General features: G+C 54.2%; 1 protein-coding gene across 1 annotated transcript; it reads right to left on the bottom strand.

Moving 5' to 3' along the window:
* Positions 1-903: 903 nt before the first annotated feature.
* On the bottom strand, positions 904-14,738 carry LOC133354773 (ras-related protein Rab-39B-like). The gene is made up of 3 exons (XM_061571884.1): positions 14,088-14,738; positions 3,815-3,989; positions 904-1,179 (listed from the first exon to the last, which is right to left on the bottom strand). Exons 1-3 carry the CDS (start codon positions 14,309-14,311, stop codon positions 904-906), a joined length of 675 nt encoding a protein of 224 aa, XP_061427868.1. The 5' UTR covers positions 14,312-14,738.
* Between the last annotated feature and the right edge of the window lie 4,253 nt (positions 14,739-18,991).

Raw genomic sequence — 18,991 nt, 5'->3', positions numbered from 1 at the left:
TGGCACTCTGCCCCAGATGCGCCACCGAGAGACGACACTCAAACTGTCGGCTCGACTCATCTGACGCGAGGACCCATTCCCCAAACACGTGAATTCGACCCTCTCGCTTCCACATTGGGAACTCTGCCTGGTACCGCGTTGGTGTACGGTGCTTTTTCTGCAATATTTTGCTGTCTTTTCTTGGATTTTCTGTTTGCACATAGTCACATAATCACTTTAAGATGTTTTCTTGTTCATGTTTTTGTTTCTTGTTGCGGTTGCACCCGATTCAAGAGCCGAATGGCTCACAGGGCTATACCTAATAAATGAACTTGAACTTGAACTCGACCAAGGTTTATTTTGTTTTGCGAAAGCCAGGGCGGCGTAGCTCTGGAGCATGCGGGCGGTGCAACTGCGCTGAGGTTCACCGGTCGGGCAGGCCCACGTGCTGCGGCGGTCGGGCAGGCCCTCGAGCTGCGGCAGGGCGAGGGCGGCCGCAACGTTATTGCTTCAGGGGCGCCACGGCGGCGAGATGTTAACTACCTCGCCAGGTATACAGGAATTCGCGGGTTCGATCCCGACCCTGACGCCTGCGGTATATTTGGAGTTTGCGTGTCTCTCTCTCTTACCCAGTGGTCGCTTGGATTTTTCTCTGGGTCCTCCGGTTTTTCCCAGCACATTTCGAAGCAACGCCACGCGTTTAGAGTATTTCCCTGTTATACATTTCCACGTGATGACACACGATAAGCCACTTCGTTGAGCTATCATTTGTGCTAGCCAGGTCGCTTCTGAAAAAGAGCTACATAGCTCAGTGGTGCCTTACCTGGTAACATAAAATAAAGTTAATAGTTTATTCCATTTTTCGGTGGCCACCACGTGCCCAAGGCCCCCCTCTCCCCCCCCCCTCCCCTGCTGGCACTGCCATCAGCAGCTGCAGCCGAGTCCCGCCTTGCGGGACGAACGCCCGGAGGTTGACCAGGCGCAATCGGGCCGCTCGGTGATCCTGACGCCGGGCGGCAGCTTGGCCGGGAGGGACGACGGAGAGGAGGAGGCCTCGAGGGCGACGGTGCGGGCGTGAATCGCCGTCACGAGCTCCACGAAGGCCTCCTCCACGCCCACACCCCGCCGGGCCGTCGCCTCCACGTAGGCCATGCCGTGGGCGCTCGCAAAGCGCTCGCCCTCCTCGCGGGTCACGGCGCGCTGGCGGGCGAGACACGCGAAAACAGAAATAACATCATTCGTTCGTTCGTTTCTCATTCCGCTTGTCCTGGCGAGGGTCACGGCGGCAGCAGCGTGTTGAGTAGTGGCGGTCCACACCTCCCTTTCCCATTTCCTGGCAACGGACTTGAGCACTACTACACTATACACTACTACATGATACACTACACGATACACTACTACACTATACACTGCACTGTGCACGACTATACACTACACTATTTTATACTACACTACGATACACTACACACTACTATACACAGACTCTAGCTCTTCCTGGGTAATTCCCACGCGTTCCCAGGCCAGCCGAGCGACGTCGTCCCGCCAGCAGCAGCGTGGTCCTGGGTCGGCCCCGGGGCCTTCACCAAGTGGGACGTTGCTGCTGCTGCTGCCCGGTAGAGTTCCAGGGGGAGTCTACCGGGGGGGCATCCTTACCGGGTGTGCAAACCACCTCAACTGGCTCCTCTCGATCTGGAGGAGCAGCAGCGGCTCGACTCTGAGGCTCTCCCGGGTTACCGAGCTCCTCACCCGGTCACGGAGAGTGGTGAGCCCGGCAACCCTGCGGAGACACCTCACATAATGATAATAAATACATAACTTTGTTTGCGTCGCATCTCTCGACTCCTGATTATAATCCGGTTGTCAAAATAATTCAAAACGATTTTCAGTACGAATCAGCGCCCGCGCGCTCGTGCGAGTGTGTGCACCAGCGTGGCTGGTACCCACACGTCTATGGTCAGTATTACTCTACGGGCCCTCCGAGTTGTTTAGGGGTCATCATTGACCCCGTGCCCTTCTAAAAGCAAATATCGGTGATTTCCTGCTCAAATGAGCGCTGAGGTGGTCCTCATCTCCCGTTTACAGGCTTCAGCCAGTGGTGGAAATTGGACGTTCCTGTGGCAGCGGTCAGCTGTCTGATCCGCCCCGACTCGACATCTGTGAAAAAGATCTTCATAGCTCATCGGATTTCTCCAGGATAAATTAATGTTCTGATTCTGAGCTTATCCATAGGACAACGACTGTTGACTTCTCCACAAGCTGGTTCTTATTGTATCGGCCCCGAAGGGATGCTGGGCTGAGTTGACCCCCAACGAGGATTTGAACTCGCGACCATCCGATTGATTGTGGGTCGCTCGCCCTGGCGCTTAGTCTCCGGGCCGGTTTTGTTACAGAGAGCGTGGAGAGGGAGAACATCGATGTGGGTTTCTTCCCTTACAGAGAGGAGGAGGAGGAGAGTCTCATGATGAACATGGAAGCGGCATGGCGGCGAGAGGGCGAGGCAGGCCCTGAGGGAGGAGGTTGAGAGCGGTGCACCAGGAAGTTCAGGACTGTGGAGTCAATGCGGCGGTGTTGGCTCCGCGAGAGGAACGGGTGCGGAAAATGCCAGGAAGAGGAAAAAGATCAGAATCAACCAGAATCAGAATATTTATTCATACTGGAGGAGTCCGATGAGCTATAAAGCTCTGTTTCGCAGATGTCAAGTCAAAGATATTCCAGTTATCAAAATAATTTTTGTTAATCCAAAAAGTTTCATAATTCCAGTATTTATAGGGCTAATGAAAAGCAGCATACCGACTACCGGTGTGCCTACAGAGGACAGTGTCCCGTCAGTGTGGGTTACTCCCTTTGGCACATCGAGCTCAAATATGCGCACTGACAAGGGACATTGAACAAAATGCGAAAAGTGTGCAAAGAAGCGTGGAGAAGAGCATGCTGGGAGGTACACTGAAGGAGACAGCTGGAAGTTGACGCCAACTGTCCGACGGAAGGAAGCGATGGCGAGCTGTGGCAACGTCAGTGGCATGGAGCAGTGGTTCTCAACCGGGGGTACGCGGACCCCTGGGGGGTACCACGTGGCAATGCCCCAGGGAGGGGGGGGGGGGTACGTGAGGTATTTTATAAATGTGTGACATTATATCGTGAGAGTCATTGGTGAATCCTCACGTGTCAATCAGCCAATATAAAATAACTACGATAACATTTTAGTCGATATGGTAACCTAGACCGATATAATACGATCTTTATTAACTCGCTGATCGTAAACAATGCGGGTTTCCAAGAGGAACCAGCGAGTGCGAACTCATCACGTCACGCGCGCAGAGCGGCCGTGGATTTTTATTTTATTCGCTTGCAGTGACTCTTTAGTTAGGGATACCTCACAAAATGGAAAATTGGTCAAATATTGATGCTCATTATTCATAAATGTAGTTCTCAGAACCATGTTGGGTCAGGCAAGTGGATATTCGGTTGAAACTAAATTCAACAGCAGTCAATATCGGTTGAGAACCACTGGCATAGACGATGATGAACTCTTGACACTGATCTTGACTATTGTGGGGCGCGAGTGGTGGTGGTGCCGTGAGTGTGGTGTTGGTAGTGGTAGGGTGAGAGTGGGAGTAGCGGGGTGAGCGTGGTGTAGGTGAGGGTGGTGGTAGTGGTGGGGCGAGTGTGGTGGTGGTTGGATGAGATTGGAGCAAGTGGGGTGAGGGTGGTGATAGTAAGGGTGGCAGTGAAGTGAGGATACTGGTTGTGGGATGAAGGTGGTGGTGACGTTAGCGTGCTGCTGTGGTAAGCAGGGTTGCGGTGGCGCGCCCGCCCCATGCCCCCCCCCCCTCACCTGGCCCTGCAGGTCACACTTGTGGGCCACCAGCACGAAGGCCATGCCGCTCGGGGGCCCGTGGATGCGAGCCTCGGCCAGCCAGTCGGCGATGTGCAAGTAGGACGGGCGCCGGCTGACGTCGTAGACGAGGAGGGCGCCGGCCGCTCCCTGGTAGTAGGAGCGGGTGATCGACCTGCGCGGCCACAACGGGATCCATCATCGCCACGGAAGCGACGGCGGTGACGGTCGTGGTCGTGGTGGGGAGCGGTGGGGCGGTTAGCGCCACGCTGCACCACGAACCCGGCGTCCCGAGTTCGATTCCCGCTCACGGTCACCAACACCGCTGACGATTATCTCAACCGGTCACGAGCCTCGTCTAGGTCGACTCAGCCTCAAACGAGTACCTGGTGCAGTGTGTGTAAACATTGCCACTAGGGAGGCGTGGTGCTGACCATCCACCACTTTGTGTGCCCTTCCAGCCTCTATAGGTGCTCGCTGACAGCACTTGCCCCAACAGTCTGTTAAGGCTATACGGGGATCTTTGTCTTTGGTGACACCCCTGGCCATAGATGTGCGTGTACATTTGTAGGGGTGTTAAAGAGAGGGCCCGTTATGCATGGCAGCCTATGGAAAACAAACACAGTGGGCGGGGCTACGTAAGTGCACGAGGAGGTGCCCTCTACGACGTCCGAGCCAGACACCCTGGGGGGGGGCTGGTTCGAACGTTATGATCCCCCGGGGCCCCACCCCTCAGGGAGGGGTTGGGTATAAAAGGGGATGTTCAAAGGGCTCGAGTCAGTTATGTTTAAGCTAAGGGAAGAAGACTGAAGACGTCTTAGATAGAGCCCTGGACTCCCCTAGTTCGATGTCCTTTTCAGGGCCGGACAGGACTGAGCCAGCGGCGTGGTCCCGAAAGCCAGAGCCGGTGCTCTTGTAAGAGCTGGTCTGGAACTCCGGGTACCGGGCCCGACTTACCAGTGTCGGGCCAGTTAGCCTCCCCTAGCCCATTAGTGGAGGATTTGGGGCTAGGACAGAGTTAGCTAGGGGTGTATCCCGAGTTATACGGGTGAGGGGGCCGATACCCCCTCGAGTGTGTATATGCCCACTGTCGTATTGTGAAATAAATATACGTGTGCCTCAACCTCGGCGTCAAGCGTCTTCACCGGTACTTCAACTGGTGTCAGAAGTAATTCGAACATGGACACGCGGAAAACAGCGCGGGCCAAAGTACCGCAGGAGGAAGACACTGCCGAGATCGTCGAGCCCGAGACGGCTCCACAAGACAAGGTGCAGCCGGGGCCTGACGCCTCCTTACCGGGGCATCGAAATGAAGAGGGGCCGCAGCCAGACGCGTTACGGCTGGCTCACGGGAGGCTGGCGGAGCTGCTGTATGCCGCTGCCGCCACGCTGGAGACCATCACGCGACTAGGGGCCGGTGATCCAACACGGGGCGAGGCGAGCCAACGACCAGGGCGCCTTCCCGCCATTTCGGAGCAGTCCGAATTTGAAATTCCCGCCATCGACGCTACAGCTGTTCGGGGCGTGGCCAGCCTAGACATCCGCTCAGACATCGCCGTCGCTGAAGCTGCAACGTCATCACAAGCGCGACAGGCGATCCCATCGGCCGTTCGCACCGACGCACAGCCGAGTGGTGGTGACATCAGCCTGCGGGAGTCCACAACGACCGCTGCGCTTCATCAGAGACTGCCCCCGCTGAAGGAGTTCATCGGCGCGGAGGGGGACTGGGCCGGTTTTCGCCGACGTTTCCTCGCCCATCAGGAGATGGCGAAATGGTCCGATGAGGAGGCTCTCTGCGCGCTGCCGGCGCTCCTCGACTGGCGACGCGCTCGCCGCCCTCACATCGGCGCCGAGAGAGAAGCGGTCTACGTTACCGATGGCACTACAGCTGCTGGGCGGGGTCTATGGACCATCGGCTGAATGCCGACAGCAATTTTACGACCGCAAGCGGGGTGAGAAGGAGTCGCCCCTAGCATATCGGACGAGCCTCCTGGCGATGGCTAAGTCGGCCTTCCCTCGTATGGACGACGACGGCGTGGACGCGATGGTCACGGAGAAGATCCTCCTCCTGGCAGACGACCTTGACATCGCGGTCGTCGCCCGGGAGGACGAGGAGATGACATCGCTCCAGGCGGCGCGGCTCCTCCACGCCAACCTCCTGTCACTGCGGCGGAAAGCCAGCAGGGCATCGGCGGGGCGTGCGGTGGCTGCAGCCACCATTCCGACGGAGGAGCTCTACGCCGTCGACCACCGACCGCAACAGGCGACAGGAGCACGGTCGGGCCGGGACGGGCCGGGCCGTTTCAACCATCCGTCTCCTCCAACGGCGCTCCCGCGGTGTTTCAACTGCGGCGTCCGGGGCCACGTCGCCTCGGGGTGCCGCGCTCCTCGACAGCGCGGGACGACACCTCAACGGGACGACGGGCCTCATCACAAGCTCCACCATCATAACCCGGCGAGTCGCGGCACCCCACATGTTTGGCCCACGCACACACCCGTCACGCACTCAAACACCGCAACGAGAGGGGGGCCGATATCGCGCACCATCGCACCATCACGCACCACCCCGGGTACTCATATCGAACCCGGCCAGTGGTCCGTGCTGGCCGATCGTGTGGTAGCCGCATCGTCGGGGTCGTCGGCCGTTGTGGGGCACATCGACGGGGTTGAAGTGCGCATCCTGGTCGATACGGGAGCATCGGCGACCATTATTTCGGAGTTGATTTACAATATTCTCCCTGTCCGGAGTCGTCCTTTGATGCCTGTTAACGTACCATTCTATGCGGCTAACGGGGGCTCACTTGGCATCATCAGACAAATTTGTGCCCAAATTTGTATTGGGGATATTAAATTGTCTGGGCCGATTTTTGTTTCCTCCTCGCTGGCGGTTCCGTGCCTGCTGGGGACGGACTTCCTGGCCAAAATGCCGATTAGGATATTGATCGACCAGGGATGTATTGAGCTCCCGTCGGGCAGACGCATGGCGTTTCTGCCATCGCCTGTTACGACTCGGACGGCGTTCGCGATGGTGCCGGCATTCCTAGAGAGAACGGGGCGCGTACCTCCGGGGGCGCAAATGTTGATTCCCTTGAAACTTCGGCGGCCCTTCGCTAAGGGTGTTGGGGCCCAAGGGGTTCTGCTGGGGCCGTCTAGGGCCGGGGTTAGTGGACCTCATTTACTTCCGGCCCAGACCATAGTAAGAGGGGACGGTGAACCCTTCATCGCGGTCCTCAATGTGGGCTCGCAGACGGTGGTGGTCCCACAGGGGACCGTGCTTGCTCACGCAACGCCGGTGCCATGTGAGGAACCCGTCGCAAATCACGTCAGCGTTGTCCCTGCGCCGCGACCGCATTCGGACAGCGATGAAGGGTGGCTCGAGGCGCTTTGTGCGGGATCGACGGACCTGTCAGATTCAGAGCGTCAACAACTTTAAACACTACTGCGGGAATTTTCCGACGTTTTTAGTCGGAATAAATACGATTTGGGTTGTACTCACCTGCTGCGTCACCATATTGACACGGGTGACAGCGCGCCAATTCGCCAAAATCCGTTTCGGTTGAGTCCCGCCGAAAAGGACCATGTCAAATCGGCTGTTGATGACATGTTGGCCGCCGACATCATTTCTCCTTCCACCAGCCCTTGGGGAGCGCCGATCGTCCTGGTTAAAAAGCAGGACGGTTCGTTGCGGTTTTGCGTTGATTTCCAGCGTCTTAACAAAATTTCGGTTGCCGACGCATACCCGCTCCCTCGGATGGATGAATCGCTGGACGCCTTGGCGGGAGCGCGATTCTTTTCCACACTGGATTTACTTTCGGGATTCTGGCAGCTTCCTCTGGACGATGATTCAAAGCCTAAAACTGCTTTCCGTACACCGCATGGCCTGTTCCAATTCAACCGGTTGCCGATGGGCTTACACTCAGCGCCGGCAACTTTCCAGCGTTTGATGGAATTGGTTTTGGCTGGATTGCAATGGGAGTCGTGCCTCATTTATTTGGATGACGTTATCGTCTTTAGTAAAACTTTTGACGAACATCTCCAGAGGTTGCGGGCGGTTTTCCTAAAGATGCGGGCTGCTAATTTGAAATTCAAGCCCCAAAAATGCCATTTGTTGCGCGATTCGGTGCGTTATTTGGGGCACATCGTGGGACGCTCAGGTATTGCTACCGATCCCGCCAAAACGCAGTGTGTCAGCTCCTGGCCGACTCCCACCTCGGTGGGAGAGGTCAGGAGTTTCATTGGGTTCGCGTCGTATTACCGACGGTTCGTCGCTGATTTTGCGACAATTGCAAAACCCCTGCACGCTTTAACATCTAAAGGGGTTCGGTTCCACTGGGGCCAAGAGGAGGAGGCTGCTTTCTGCTCCCTTCGGGACGCCCTGGTAAAAGCCCCTCCCTTGATTTACCCAGATTTTTCTAAGCCCTTTTTGCTCGACACCGATGCGAGCAACACGGGTATTGGGGGTGTGCTTTCCCAGGTGGTTGATGGCGTGGAACGGGTGGTCGCGTACGGTAGTCGGGTGTTGTCTCCTGCGGAGCAAAGATATTGTGTCACCCGTAGGGAACTGTTGGCAATTGTCTATTTCATCCAACAGTATCGCCCATATCTGTACGGTCGGCATTTCACCGTCCGCACAGATCATGCGGCACTACAGTATGCCCTGCGAGTTCAACAACCATCGGGACAGTTGTCTCGATGGTTGGAGGTTCTCCAGGACTTTGATTTTGAAACCACCTACCGTAAGGGCGTTCGCCATACGAATGCGGACGCTCTGTCGCGCATGCCAACCACCTCCGAATGTGCATGCCTCCTGGGGTCGGGACGTTGCAGGCCTTCAGGGGACGCATCGGTTCCGATCTTGGCAGCCACCGACGACGACGAACCATTGGTTACTAATTCGATCGAACAACAGGGAAGAGATTCCCTGTTGGGGTTGCCCGTCACTGAATGGGGGCGCCTCCAAATGGAAGATACCTCCCTCCTCGGGTGGCGTCGTCGCGTCGGGGGTGCTGGGCGTGTGAAGGGTGATTCGGATGCATGGGAAATGGTGCAAGGTCTGCTGATGCATTGGGACGGCAAATCCCAGCGACATCGGCTGGTGGTCCCTTCTGGGTTGCGAGGCAAGGTGGTGTGGGCCGCGCATGAGCGCCTATTACACCTGGGGACCCAAAAGACTCTTGCACTGCTACAACTTGATTTTTTTTGGCCTGGCATGACGAGGGATGTTGGGGATCTATTGGGATCATGCCCTCGGTGTGCGCAACGGAAACCGCCGGCGCGGGAGTCTAACCCGCCCTTGCAATCGATCAAAGTGTCCAGAATAAATGAGCTTGTCGCGCTGGACATTTTGAGCCCATTTCCCGCCACCCCCAGGGGCAATAGGTATTTGTTGACTGGTGTCGAGTATTTTACACGCTGGCCTATGGCCTGGCCCCTGACCAACCAGTCGGCAGCAGCCATCGTGGAGGCCTTTGTTCAGGGATACGTCCTGGACAAAGGTGCTCCGGAGCGGCTGCTGACCGACCAGGGCAGAAATTTTTCCGGTAAATTACTCAAACAAGTCTGTGACCTCCTAGGCACGAAGAAAATTCGTACCTCCCCGTATCACCCGCAAACTGACGGGATGGTCGAGCGCCTGCATCGCACCATTACGTCAATGATGTCACAGCAGGTCTCGGACTCACAGACTGACTGGGACCTGCATATTCAAGGGGTCTTGGCGGCATACCGGATGGCACCCCATGCAGCTACGGGATTATCCCCCCTTTACCTCATGTACGGTCGCGAACCCGACCCGCCTGTTCGCGCCCAGCTGCAGATCCCCGAGCCCCAAGGGAAAACTAAATTGGCTGACCACGTCAAATTTAATCTGGCCAAATTAACAGAGGCGCGGGATGCTGCAATGCTAAACTCGGACCTCCGTCAAAAGGCGAATGAGCGCCTCAGGCTGGGTCGGGCGCACATGATACAGTGGAAACCGGGGGACAAGGCATGGCTGCACTGTCCCCAAGTGCCACTGGCTACCTCCTCTAAGCTGGTGCGGCCGTGGCGGGGCCCTGTGGAGGTGGTCGAAGTTTTGCGACCACAGTGCGTGCGCATTAAATGGGGGAAGCGGCGATGGTTCGTGCACCCCTCTAGGTTAAAACCCTTCGTTGCGGTACACAAACCCACTTCACACATGCGTGGCCAAACGTGTGGGGGGTCGACCGACTCATTGGGTCCGTCTCCGTCGTTCTCACCTAATGCCTTGCCGGCCGTGCCACCTCCAGGTGCATCAGGACTGACGGGCTCACGCCCGACCACCCCTCCTGGGGATACTGACGGTCGCGCGGCATCGGATGAGGACTCACTCCGGGACGGACAATTGCCACCTGACGGTCCGCCACCCGGGGTTACCCCGTGTGAGGGGCCCGCTGCAAGGACGCGCGCAAAAATGCGCAGACTGTTATGAGGCCGGAAGATGTGTACATAGGTTGTGTTCATCGTGTGTTGTGTGGGTGGTGTGTTCCCTGCCCATTGAATGTACATATGTTGGGTTCATTGTGTGTTGTGTGGGTGGTGTGTTCCCTGCCCATTGAAATGTACATACGTTGGGTTCACCTGGTGTTGTGTGTATGGTGGGTTCCCTGCAAATTGTATATAGGTTGTTTTTTTTTTACGGAATTCGTATTTATTCAAGGGGGGGGGGGTGCGTCGGGTTGTTTTCTCTTCTTGCTGTTGCATTTTGTTGTGTTCTTGTTGCTGTTCTTGTTATTGTTGAAAAATAGTGAGGCACACGCGCGGTCAAGGTGTAAATGCACTTTTATTGTCATTTTTGTATGTTGGCAGCCGGGACGGCTGCAAGCTATGCGGGGGGGGGGGGGGGTGATGTAGGGGTGTTAAAGAGAGGGCCCGTTATGCATGGCAGCCTATGGAAAACAAACACAGTGGGCGGGGCTACGTAAGTGCACGAGGAGGTGCCCTCTACGACGTCCGAGCCAGACACCCTGGGGGGGGGGGGGCTGGTTCGAACGTTATGATCCCCCGGGGCCCCACCCCTCAGGGAGGGGTTGGGTATAAAAGGGGATGTTCAAAGGGCTCGAGTCAGTTATGTTTAAGCTAAGGGAAGAAGACTGAAGACGTCTTAGATAGAGCCCTGGACTCCCCTAGTTCGATGTCCTTTTCAGGGCCGGACAGGACTGAGCCAGCGGCGTGGTCCCGAAAGCCAGAGCCGGTGCTCTTGTAAGAGCTGGTCTGGAACTCCGGGTACCGGGCCCGACTTACCAGTGTCGGGCCAGTTAGCCTCCCCTAGCCCATTAGTGGAGGATTTGGGGCTAGGACAGAGTTAGCTAGGGGTGTATCCCGAGTTATACGGGTGAGGGGGCCGATACCCCCTCGAGTGTGTATATGCCCACTGTCGTATTGTGAAATAAATATACGTGTGCCTCAACCTCGGCGTCAAGCGTCTTCACCGGTACTTCACATTTAAGGTCGCGACCTGTCCGGGTTTCACCCAGGAATTGGCCGTCTGTGAAAACGAGCTTTATAGCCTATCAGATTCCCCCATTATAAATGCATATTTCGATTCTGAAAATAAATAACACACGCAAAGACAGAATACTCACCAGATATGGTGACTGATATTGCGTTTCGAGATTTTACGCTCTTCCTTCTGATATTAGAAAGCCGCTGGGAGCTATGCACTTTTCAATCTGGATTGAAAACTAATTTCTTTCGAACAGCTTTTTTCGTTCAGCTCGTCCTTCCTACCGCAACACCTCCGATTGGCACGGATCGCTTGTACGATGCGAAAGAAGTTAAACACACATACACTATACACTACACTATCCGATATACTACATTATACACTATACACTACATTACTACACACTCACTACATCAATATACTACATTTAAAAGTTGTTTCTTTAGAACAGCTTTTTATGTTTAGTTTGTTGTCCTCCCCCCGCACCTGTCATTGGCTACGTACGGAGCGAGATAAGTTCTACATACATACATACACTCCATCAAAATTCGCAGCGAAATAAGTTGTGTACGCTGTATCAGGCAGAGTTAATGCCCATGGTGTACACACTCTGTTCCAGAGAGATATTAAACAGAGGCGCTGAGCAGCAGCAGTAACACTGCAGCCAGGGGTAGGGTGTGCCCCAATGCTGGCACTCTGTCCCAGATGCGCCACCGAGAGACGACACTCAAAACTGTCGGCTCGACTCATCTGACACGAGGACCCATTGGTAGATCGAGACCTGGTGTGGGGGGGTGCAGGGATGTTGAGGAGTGACGGTGCGTTGGCGATGTTGTCAACACTGAGGATTGTGGGCAGCGCTCGGGGTCGCCGTGGCGTTGTGCGTCATCGCGTGACGCTGTCCACACCGCGACTGCGGTCTTTTCTTTCAATTGTTCGAGAAAACGCCGCAGCGAATCAATCGCTGCGTTCGAAATGTAATCACGTTCTCAAATTCGTCGGCGACCTTACAGTGAAACGACGTAAATAGGAGCCACGTGAAGGGAGGACTTGCTTTGAGCTCACACGGATCACTCCCGCGGAGATCTTTGAAAACCATCTGAATTGAAAGGGGGCAATTTATTCATAATAAACGTTTTTGGGTTAGATTGCGTTATTTATAAATGTGTCGTAACCCTCCACCACCCGACACGGCCAATCAGCAAAAAAGTGTCACGTTGACAAAAGACAAATAGTTCACTACTTTAGCCCACCGGTTTGTTGAAGAGTGAATCCACAACATTTACAATTTATGAGTACGACGTTTCGCTGGTAATTACATCCAGCATCATCGGGCAATTCGCTTTCCACGTAGTAATTCGCTTTCCTCGATCGTGTATAAAGTATAGCATTGCGTGATCGCAGCTTGGAGAGGTCGTCATCCAGCAGTGGACTGGGTAAGGCCGATGGTGATGATGGTGGAGGTGATATAACAATTGGCAGTAATTTAGGGTTTTTTTCTATCATGTGTCGTGGTGACACGTTAAAGACCTGAGGCAAAATCCTAATCCTGATTAATGTTTTACTTTTAAGCAGGGTTTTATAGGGAAATTGTGCCGATGTCACTGTAATCGCCATTAAAGAGGGGAAACACATCTATCGGTCAAATGAGATCCAGGAAGACCTGGGTAATCAAAGTGAGAAAGGCAAACTTGTATTCAGTGATCTAGAACAACAACGCACCGGGTTTACATAGTGACCAACACAATACACTGGGAGACACCAACACCTATCCGTAAAATGTTTAAAATAACGTAAAGGTTACAAATGTAATCACGGCTGCTGAGCACAGACCCTGAGGCCCAACACGCCCAGCAGCCAGCAAGCAGTGGCTGTTGAATGCTTCACGGATGAGGGTGAATTCGTTTATGGAATTGAGCAAGGTCACTGTTGTCAGAGCTTGGGGGGGAGGAGACGGCGATGGGAGAGGATGAAATTCCAAGGTGGAGCAGTGCGAGGGAAGAAGTAGAAAGAGAGGTGATGCGGCCTGCAGTGTGGTGAGTGGCTGAGTAGGTGAGTGAGTGGGTAGGTGAGTTAGTGGGGGAGTGCATGGGTACGTGAGTGGCTGGGTGTATTGTTGTGACCTGTAGTGAGGTGAGTGGGCCTCCCCTCGGTCGACTCAGCCTCAAATGAGTACCTGATGTGGTGTGTAAACATCGCCACTGGGAAGACAAAGGCGGTCGGGTGTGGTGTTGGCCATCCAACCCCTCGTGTGCCGTGCTGGCCTTCATATGTGCTCGCTAACAGCATTTTCCCCAACAGTCTGTTCAGACTAAAAGTGGGATTTTTGCGTTGTCTGTTTGTGATAGTGGGTACCTGCGTGGGTGAGCGAGTAGTTTGGTGAGTGGGTGAGAGGTTGAGTCCGTGTATATGTGGGTGAGTGTGTGAGTGAGTGGTAAGGTGAGTGACTAAGTGAGTGAACGAGTGGCTGAGTACTGGGTGAGTAGGTGAGTGTGTTGGTACGTGGGTGTATGAGCTCACTCGTGTGCAAGGAGAGACGGCACGTTTGGGATTTCACCGAGAGAATGAAAGAAGAGCACACGCGTAGGTTAAAGAGGTGGTTTTGACTATTCATGGAAGTTGCCTCGGGCAGGACGAACGTCTAGAAGGGCCTATGGCCGACGGGCAAAGAACAACTGAGCAAAGGCCAAAGGAGGAAAGCGCCACGATTGTACGTTCACCGCGGAGATGGAGCGACGAGGTCGCTCGCGTGCCGGTGCCGGGTGGATCGTCGCATCGCGAGACCACGAGCGGACCGATCACTGCGCGCACCTGAACCGCTCCTGGCCGGCCGTGTCCCACAGCTGCACCTTGACCCTGCGCCCCGCGTCCGGCCCCAGCGCCAGCGTGCGGATGAAGAAGTCGACGCCGACCGTGGGATCGCTCTCCTCGCCGTACGTGCCTTCCACGAAGCGGCGCAACAGCGCGGTCTTGCCCACCGTGGCGTCGCCCAGCACGATCACGCTGTACTGGTAGCGCACGCCGCACGGCTCCATCGCCACCGCGTTGCGGCCGGCTGCGTCAACGCCAACCGATGCGTCGCCCGCTTGCTCGACTGCGGCCACCCCAGCGGTTGCGTCGCTTGAAGGGCAGGATAGGGAGGAATTCACCAAAGACCTTCACTCCCCCCTGCCCCGCTGGCTCGCTCGCTCTCGCAAGTTCTATCCCACGAGCCGCAGAGGTGTTGTGTTTTTTCGCTCGTCTTGTGATATTTCAGAGGTGAAACTCAACCGCAGCCACGTCGCTCCGCGCGCTGACAGGAGGATGGATTCGACCCAACGCCACCGCTCTCTCTCTCGCGCTCTCTCTCTTGTCTCGTGGTTCTCGCTGGTTTGGTGCGATTCTGGAGATCACAGTCGCAGAGAGACGGCACTGTCCGTGTGCACTTGAGGAGTGCGGTCCGTCTGTCTGTGTCGTTTTGTGTTTTTTTAAAGCTGGTTTTACGACTGGTTCTGTAAAAGGAATAATTTTCACCCCCCTCACCCCTCCCCGTGCCATTCAAACTTCCTCTTTTGGGGCGAGGACGGGAATAACAAAAAACCGATGGCATCTCATTCGATCGGAGTTCAACCCAAGTCACGACATGCAGCACCCCCCCCCCCCCTCCTCGAGCTCTCAAACCTCAAACACATCGGTACAAAAACATAATTTTTGACTTATTCGAACGTTTCATCAATCGAATTGATGAGCAAACCCCAGGCACGCGCATGCAATACGTAGACTGCGCGTGGCGTTTTATCATCCAGCTGTTGTTAGTCACCCGATAGTTTGACAGGAAGTGCCTTGTACTTCTGCATTTTTCACTGAGCTGTGACCACAAACATCGTCGAAAGCAAACACGACAAACGGTAGACTTCTATTTCCGTGCCGATGACCCCCGCTTAAGAGGACCCAGAACATACTTTGGGATTTTTCTCAGCAGCCTGTATCTGGGCATGACTCACTGACGAGCCATCACGAGTCAAGGCCACGATTATTATTCAGCCAATGCCATAAATGCTCACTACCTCTCGCACCTCCCGCTTCCATCTGTCAGATGCAGCAGATTCGATACCGTCCGCTGACCACCGCCACGGGCTTTAGGTCACACAGTTGACACTTGTAGAGAACACGTGTCAACCTCCCATGCAGTTTTCACATCTCTGCGGATTTTTGGTGGCGGAATGTTGACCAGAACAGGGGAGCTAGGGGATCGGTGTCGATCTCAGTGTTGCGGTGCGCATGGCGCTATTTGGCTGTGCATCCGACAGTTTTGTGTGCGAGCTCCCGGAGCAGACTGGAGCGCGCTCACTCTGCCACTGAGTGGATCGGTGAGAGGGCGGCAGCAGCATCAGAGAGGTCGATCGTTGCTGTGCCGGTCTTCTGTTGACGCTGGAAGCCCGTGAAGGTAACGATCTATTGGCAGCAGCAGCAGCTGCAACGGTCGGTTCGGAATCCCCCGACTCGTTCTGGAGGCAGCTGCGGGTCGATAACGAGAGGAGTGCGGCGAGCACGGCACCTTCCATTAACCTGGTTGCAGTTGGAGGGCGAGTCTTGTGGCTTTCTAAGTTTCAGAATGGTGATGACTTTGGCTTCCATTCTCTCCAGGATGTTGCTCGTCCTATATAGGACATGTGAAGAGGTTTGCAAGTCATCGTTGTCAATTTAATCCCAGGTTCTTAAGGGACCTCAGCACACAGGACATCATATCCCGGTGCCTTGTTGGACTTCGTGGACCCTGATGGCCTTTAACATTTCAGCAACAGTGTATGGTATGTATGTACATATGCATGTTGGACTTCTTTCGCACTGTACGTAGCCAACCGTGCTAATCAGAGGTGTGGGGGAAGGACAATAAACTACACACAAAAAAACTATTCTAAAGAAATTAGTTACCGATCTAGATTTAAAAGTACATAGCCCCAAGTGGCCTCCTAATCTTACACACGATTCAACGCATACGAATCTTCTATTGACTAACTGATGACTCGTTACATGCCGAGTTAAAACGCAACGAGGGGCGACCTCACCAATGGGTGCCTGCGTGAGCCGTTTGGCGTGAGCCGAAGTGACCGACTCTGTGCGTCTGCTCGTGCGACAGATGAGTCGAACAACCCGGCGATAATGAACGAGAGGTGATGGTGATTTTCTTCCGGGCAATTTGTTTGGTGAGCTTGTTCATAGGTGCGTATGAAAAAAACAAGCGCGTGGGAAGTCACAGCGTCCGCTGTGGTTGCGGGCGGTCTGTGCTGTGTTGGCTTTGAGTCACCGAGCTTTCGGTAGCGAGATGTTAACTACTTCGCCTGGTATACAGGAGGTTGTGGGTTCGATCCCGACCCTGACACCTGAATATTTGGAGTTTGCATGTTCCTCCCTGTGCTCGCGTGTATTGTTCTCCAGGTCCTCCGGGTTTTCCCTCCACATTTAGAATCATGCGTATAGAGTATTTGGCTGATATACATTGACACACGGTATGTCACTTCATTTGTGGCCAGATCGCTTCTGAAAAATAACTTTATAGCTCAGTGGGTCTGGTTAAATAAATTGTTTAGTCAAGTTTTACTGCTGGGGTGAGTGAAGTCCAAATCAGCAGTGCGGTGCCCTCGTCTTGCTCACTCGTTCGGATGAACTATTTCAAGAATTGTTCTGTTCTGGTGGTCAACATTGCATTTAGGTTTTCGATACCCCTTTGGGATGTTGGGGGGTTTTTTGGTCAGAATTTTAATGAAATTATTGAAGTTTTTAGGCTCTGGCTCCAGGTTCTTCAATCGAGCTTCGTTTTCCTTTCCATATCCCGGCCATTTGGCCTTTCAAAAGTCCCAACGTGACCGGCTCTTTGGAAAATGTCCTATAATTGCTCATATGGCAATTGCTCATGTAACAATTAGTGGCAGCTGACCATTCTTGTCCTTTGAGATGAAGCCATAAGTCTGGGTTAGAGCCCTTTTTCGATCGGGCTGAGTGAAATGTTTAACACGTAGGCTTTCGCGACCAATGTTATTCATAATCAACGTTTTGGGGTTTAGATCGCGTTTATTTATAAATGTGTCGTAACCCTCCACCACCCGACACGGCCAATCAGTAAAAAATGTGTCACGTTGACAAAGACAAATAGTTCACTGCTTTAGCCCACCGGTGTGTTGAAGCCACAACATTTACAATTTGAGTACGACGTTTCGCTGGTAATTGCAACCAGCATCATCGGGCAATTCGCCAGAATGGTGAGGCTCTCCTGTCTCCCGTTCTTATATAGAGCAGCTGCTCTATATAAGAACGGGAGACACAGGAGAGCCTCACCATTCTGGCGAATTGCCCGATGATGCTGGTTGCAATTACCAGCGAAACGTCGTACTCAAATTGTAAATGTTGTGGCTTCAACACACCGGTGGGCTAAAGCAGTGAACTATTTGTCTTTGTCAACGTGACACATTTTTTACTGATTGGCCGTGTCGGGTGGTGGAGGGTTACGACACATTTATAAATAAACGCGATCTAAACCCCAAAACGTTGATTATGAATGAGTGAAATGTGCCTGGCTGTTTAGGGTCGTACACAAGGAACGTGTCACGTGCCGACGACCATTCCTCGAGTCTCTCTCTGGCTTTGTCATTGTTCGAGTGGACCCTTTGCGTGTGGTGGCTGTAGACGTCACCCCCACATCACCACTTCTGCTGGTGATGGCCATTCCTGACTCGGAGACTTATTACACACATACACGAATGATCATCACATTACCAACTGTGACGGTTATTGGCGAAGCGCTCGTCACTTGTGGTGGTGGACATGAGAGTTAAGTCCTTTAGGCCTGAAGGTGGCGAGGAGGTCACGTGGAGGGTGGTAGGTGTCCTCAACGTGCGTCTCCTGTCACGTGACGACGTCGGTGCTGCTCGGACGAGAGGTCTTTTGGGTGAACCAACTGAACATTGAAGGAGCCCTCGAGACCTCATTGTCACTTTCTAGTAAAATCGCTAAGGGCACAATGCCGATGACGGCTTCTCGAGTGGTAACGGCACTGCTGCTAATACAAAGATCCCCCGTGTAGCCTCAACAGACTGCAGGGGCAAGTGCTGTTAGCGAGCACCTATGAAGGCCGGAATGGCACACGAGGGGGTTGATGGCCAGCTCCACGCCCGGCCGCCTTTCTCTCCCTCAATTGAGGCTGAGTCAATCTAGTGGAGGAACGGTTCAGATAATCGTAACTCGGTGTTGGCCGTGAGCGGGAATCTAACCCGCGTGTCTGTGCCACGTTCGTATGTTTACGTGTGGGGAGCGGTGGTGCAGCAGTTAGCGCACTGCGCCACGAACCTGGCTACCCGAGTTCGATTCCCGCTCACGGCCAACACCGGTGACGGTTATCTGAACCGGGTCCTGGGCTCCCCTAGTTCGATTCGGCCTCAATTGAGTACCTGGCACAGTGTATAAACATTGTCACTGGGGAGACAAAGGCGGTCGGGCGTGGTGCTGGCCACCCACCCCCTCGTGTGCCGTGCCAGCCTTCATAGGTGCTTGCTAACAGCTAACAAACATCACCCAACAGTCTGTTAAGGCTATATGGGACATCTTTGTTGTGTCTGTGTTGTTGTTGTGTGTGTGTTGTTATTGTGTGTGTGTGTTATTGTGTGTTGTTATTTGTGTGTGTGTGTTGTTGGGGGCATAGGTGGTGCATCAGCCAGTCATCTCAGTCATCTCAGTCGACC

The sequence above is a fragment of the Lethenteron reissneri genome, chromosome 6 (assembly GCF_015708825.2).
Source record: "Lethenteron reissneri isolate LAM-NWPU_2019-01 chromosome 6, ASM1570882v1, whole genome shotgun sequence".
NCBI lineage: Eukaryota > Metazoa > Chordata > Hyperoartia > Petromyzontiformes > Petromyzontidae > Lethenteron > Lethenteron reissneri.
The sequence above is the reverse complement of the archived record's forward strand: the minus strand, read 5'-3'. Positions and strand labels throughout refer to the sequence as shown.

Coding starts and splice junctions, on each gene's coding strand:
- LOC133354773 (XM_061571884.1), bottom strand. CDS start 14,311: ATGGAGCCGTGCGGCGTGCGCTACCAGTACAGCGTGATCGTGCTGGGC. Junction 3,990..14,087: donor GCCGGCCAGGAGCGGTTCAG/GTGCGCGCAGTG, acceptor GTGGCCGCGCAG/GTCGATCACCCGCTCCTACT. Junction 1,180..3,814: donor AGTGTGACCTGCAGGGCCAG/GTGAGGGGGGGG, acceptor CTCGCCCGCCAG/CGCGCCGTGACCCGCGAGGA.